General features: G+C 40.5%; 1 protein-coding gene across 3 annotated transcripts in view; it reads right to left on the bottom strand.

Annotated features, from left to right (window-relative positions):
• The window catches only part of Wdr72 (WD repeat domain 72), a 172,301-nt gene that overhangs the window by 66,782 nt on the left and 100,685 nt on the right, over positions 1-4,834 (bottom strand). For all 3 annotated transcript variants that reach the window (XM_021207686.1, XM_029543846.1, XM_029543845.1), the window contains exons 17-18: positions 1,990-2,069; positions 553-748 (exon numbers count right to left, since the gene is read on the bottom strand). In XM_021207686.1, the coding sequence (XP_021063345.1) occupies positions 553-748; positions 1,990-2,069 (276 nt within the window). The remainder of the gene's footprint in view (positions 1-552; positions 749-1,989; positions 2,070-4,834) is intronic.

Here is a 4,834-nt window from a genome sequence, read left to right as displayed (position 1 = left end):
ATAGCAGAAGATGGCCTAGTCAGCCATCGTTGGGAAGAGATGCCCCTTGGTCTTGCAAACTTTATATGCCCCATACAGGGGAACGCCAGGGTCAAGAAGTGGGAGTGGGTGGGCAGGGGAACAGGGTAGGGGTAGGGTATAGTGGACATTCGTGATAGTATTTGAAATGTAAATGAAGAAAATATCTAATAAAATAAGTTAAAGAAAAGAAACCTAGTGATATCCTTTCGAATGAGGAATGAGATAGCCATGATGGGGCCCTGCATTTTCTTTGGGTTATAGAAACACACTGTTGAGCCCAGATATTGATGAAGGTAGTAGAGATTACAATGTAGGTCCTCAAGGCATTCTATAAAATATCTTTGACCGCAACAAAATCCAGATGTTCTGTAGTAGCTCGGTAATGATACAAACACACTGTTAATAGAATAGGTCATAAATGGAGTGCATGGGACTCATGACGAAATGCTACACTGTAAACTTGGACTCTCCAACACATTCTACATGCTATTAGAGCTCTGCTGAGAGGAAGCATGTAAACTGCTCACTTACTTTTCAGAGGTGAAGACTTTCCCACATACTGCAGCTCTAATTCTTCAGTCTGCTCCATCTTGGCTGAGATCTGCATCCTCTCACAGATGCTATGCTCTGCCACTGGATCTGGTTGTCTACTGACTGGTGAATTTCTCAGACTCTTCATATGCTGTTGAACTTCAGCCAGGAGGACAGCTTGTATTGCTTCAGTTACCTGAGACAGTTTTTATTTTCACTAATTATACAATAGTATTCCAAATGATTAAGAGTCTTGTAAAAAAAAAAATGTCCAAAGAATTTTGATTTGAGTTCTTCCATAAGTAATATCATTCCAATCTTGTAAAAGTAACATCAAACATCTCTCCTTGTGAGTAACAGTAATGAATGCGAAGACTTATAGTTACCCAAGCTGTAGATGGGAACTCAGCCCTAAATAAGTTGCTTCTACCACCCCCTAGAAGGCTCCGGGAACATTCCAAAAGAGCAAGTGGGACGTTTGTAGGAACCGACAGATAGGGTGAAATGCTACAAAGTGCCAGTCCCCAGAAATAAAAACAACTGTAAACTATAGTTACCTACACTGGGCCCACCCCAGACCTATCCTATTAACACTCAGTCAGGGACCTTATCTTTCACCTCACCAGTATTTGCTATTGGTAGATTTTTGGAAAGGGACATAACTGCTTTTAGTTGTGTGCCAACAGCTCAGCCCAACAGACTCCAACATACTCTACACCCATACAAACAGGCAGGAACATGAGAGGGAGACCTGTGGGGAACAGGGAATGTGGACAGGAAGGTAGGAAGGGTGTAGGTGAGAGCTGTTAGTATTCGTGCCACACCCGTGAAACTGTAAACTAATAACTATAAAGTAAAATGTAACAAAGAAAAAGTGAAAATATCAGCCTCGCATTCTTTTGAAAATGCAAGGTTCTGAAAGGGCACATAAGAGGGATTTTTTATTATTATGTTTAATGATGATGCTTTTTTTCTCAGATGGTGCAAAAAACCTTGTACAATGTTCAGAGCTACCAGCAACCACCAGGGACCCGAAGAAGTTAACAGATGTGAATAGGACACTACAAAGCTATTCTCTAAATCAGCCAATTGAATGTATGGAAATCCCTCAGAAAAAGCCAATTCAAGTCAAAAGACAAATAATCACTAATTCTGCTTCATAGAGAAATCCCATCAGACAAAGGGTTACCTCTTCTAGGATGAACTCACCTCCCCTGACCACTCTTCCCTGCTCCCACCATCCTGTATCCTTATGTACATCAGTATGGTTTATCAAACCCCTGTCTCTTTTAGGCTTGGTGCAGCGTCTGTTCTAGAAAGTCATCTTACAGGATAAGAATAACAGCCTACTTGAATCTTTAGGGAAGATGGAGATTCAGGGAGCCTCTGTAGCAGGAATCTCCTCTGATAACATGAGGCATGCGGGTGATGTTATACCTGGACAGACTGGTCTCTCCAGCAAGAGATTAGCTTCAAAAGTGAGAGGTCAGCCTCAGGTGTGTGACATTCACTTCTACCTAGAAATGCAGAGAACACATTTTATTAACGCAAGACATGGTTGGTCCCTGATGTTGTCTGGACACAAGTACCACCTAGGGAAGCTTGCTTCACAAACACCAATACTCAGGTTCAGCCATTCAAGGAGTATATGATTTAGCAGTTCCAAGGATGGGAATGGCCAGTCAGTAACACCCTTTAAAAATAACTCAGATGACTTTCAGATAGAGCCAGAATACTCAGACAAACACAGATGCTTGTCAAAACGCACTGATTTTTACACTTGTCATGTTCCTACCTCTTTGCCAAACTAGGACAAACATGCCAGATTTTTGTTTCTCAAGTCCTCACACAAAGAGCTCAGGCTTGCAAAGAGTTAGCACCCACCCATCACAGGTAAAATCGGACTCTGCTGGTTTGTCCATACCCAGCCACTCATCCTTTAGCAATAGGCGAAATACTGATGCTTCATGCTGTCTGTGAGACAGTGTTCATCCTAAGACTGTCCTCTTCAATGCACGTTCTGCCCAGTGGGAAGTCCTAACTGTGAAAAAGGACTTGTTCTATTTAAATTGATCTATATGGGGACCAACAGTTCACCACATAAAAGAGCAATTCATAAAAAGTAAAAGTGCCTTTTTATTAATTGAAAATGTATGTATAATCATCGAAATGAAAAAAATATCAATCACTTAAGGCACCATGCAGGTCTCAGGTCCTGGAGAAAATAGGGAAGCATGATGGGTCTTCTCGATGAGAAAATTGCAACTATAGCTGTCTATTAAAATCAAAGTATTAATTTATGTCTGACATTCAAGTAACAACTATTGATATTAGTGTTTATCAACCATATTTTCTATGAGTTGTCCTATATAGAAACAAGTTTCATATATATTATGTTATACATGTATTTTCCATTAAATTATATTAGTGGTCAAAGAATGGTGATGGAAGGAATATACTGGTTATAAAGCAAATTAAGAACAAAAAAGAAGTTGATAATAAGTGCTTGGCTACTAGTATGTCTTTTTTTTTTCTAAAGGAGTGTACAATATGAATTTGAAATAACCAGTCACTCTACACAAGACCTGTGTCCCAGATTCATTCCGGACATACTTCCCACATCTCCTCAAGTGCTGAAGAAAAGATTTCCTTTTGATCTCTCTCTCCTCTTCGTCTCTAATCTTGCTGACCTTGTGACTCACCTTCAAAGCTAAGTCTTGGTCTCAACTGTAACTACTTACTGGCATCATGGGGCATTGCACAGTATGCTTTAATGTGATGTTAAAATTTTAATATGATAGAGAGACCAGAGCCAACTTTTCTTGGCAGTGTCAGGGAGTCGTAGAATTAATTGCAACTTCGGGGGTAAAGATGAAAAGAAAACATCCCAGCCTTGCCAGCATTACTCAGCCACCATTTCTGCTAACAGGAGCAGGCACTAGTTCCTGTCAAGCCTCAAAAGAGAGAACTCTGGTGTTATTTCACTTTCCAGGGTTCAGCTTCAAAAATCAATTGCCAAGAATTAAGTCTTTTCTGGTACTTTTCCATTCATCCCATCTCTTTATTATATATTAAAAAAATAGCATCTTTTTTTTTGTCTCTTATTTCAGCTTTGTGTGTGTGTGTCTGATTTCAACATGTGTACACATATGTAACTATGTAGGTCCGAGTTGAACATTGAGTGTTTTCCTCAAGTGAGCTCTCCACTTTGGTCTTTGAGACAGAACCCCTCACTGAACCTGGAGCTCACTGACAGACTGGGCTGGCTAGCCAGGAAGCTTCAGGAGTCCTCTTGGCTCCCTGCTGCTAGCTCTTGCATTACAAGTATGTGCTACCATCTCTGGATTTTAGGTGGGTGCTGGGGATTTGAACCTAGGTCCTCATAATTGAACAGAAAGCATTTTACCTACCCAATCATCTCCCTGACTCTCTAATTTAATCTTAATGGTTATGAATGAAACCTAAACACCAATATGATTAGTGATACAAGTTCTCAAGGCTGTTGAGCTGCAGACCTACGGGAGAAGCAGGAACATTCTTGGATCTGGTTAGCTATCCCATTTTTACAGACACACATGTGTTAAAACTTAAATTTGAATCCTTTTCCTAGTTCTACAAAATATTTAAGTAACCCTATTAAGAACTTCTATATATGGAGAAGGGAGGCAACCAGTCAGGGGATACCCTTCCAAATGAAGAGTGAAATGGTACAGAGTGATCCACAGAGCTGGACCTTAATCTCCACCCTCCCATTTCATTCATAGCTCAACCACTGTTATAGTCAGTATGCATTCTTTAAGTCTACTCACTTGCTAATTTCATTATACACTAATAAGAACAGTTGCACAGTTCTTTCTAGACACCAGATATAATAATGAATGAGACTGTCATAGAAATGGAAGGAATCATTATTAGTGAGGGAAAAAAAAAACACAATGGAGAATGATACAACAGGGGAAGGGGTGGAATGTTATGGAGAGTGTGTGGGGCACTGGGAGAAAACTTGGAGGATGAAGATGAATGAGAGGACAGGAAGGGGGGGCCTGGGAAAGAACAATCCAGGCAAAGGCAGAGCCAATGCTGAGGTTGTAAGACCTACTTGCCATGTTGCTTGAGGATAAAAAGGCAATAGTAGGTGCAACTTCATTCTGAATGAGGACTTGATGTGTAGGTGTGCAACTTAGGCAGGGCCTTGGGTTAAGGGAATGATATAGCTGTTATTCTAAGTGAAGGAAAAAAATCACTGGAAGGGTGTGTGTGTGTGTGTGTGTGTGTGTGTGTG

Source organism: Mus pahari, chromosome 10 (assembly GCF_900095145.1).
Source record: "Mus pahari chromosome 10, PAHARI_EIJ_v1.1, whole genome shotgun sequence".
NCBI classification, from domain to species: Eukaryota; Metazoa; Chordata; class Mammalia; order Rodentia; family Muridae; genus Mus; species Mus pahari.
This window is presented reverse-complemented; position numbering and strand designations above follow the sequence as displayed.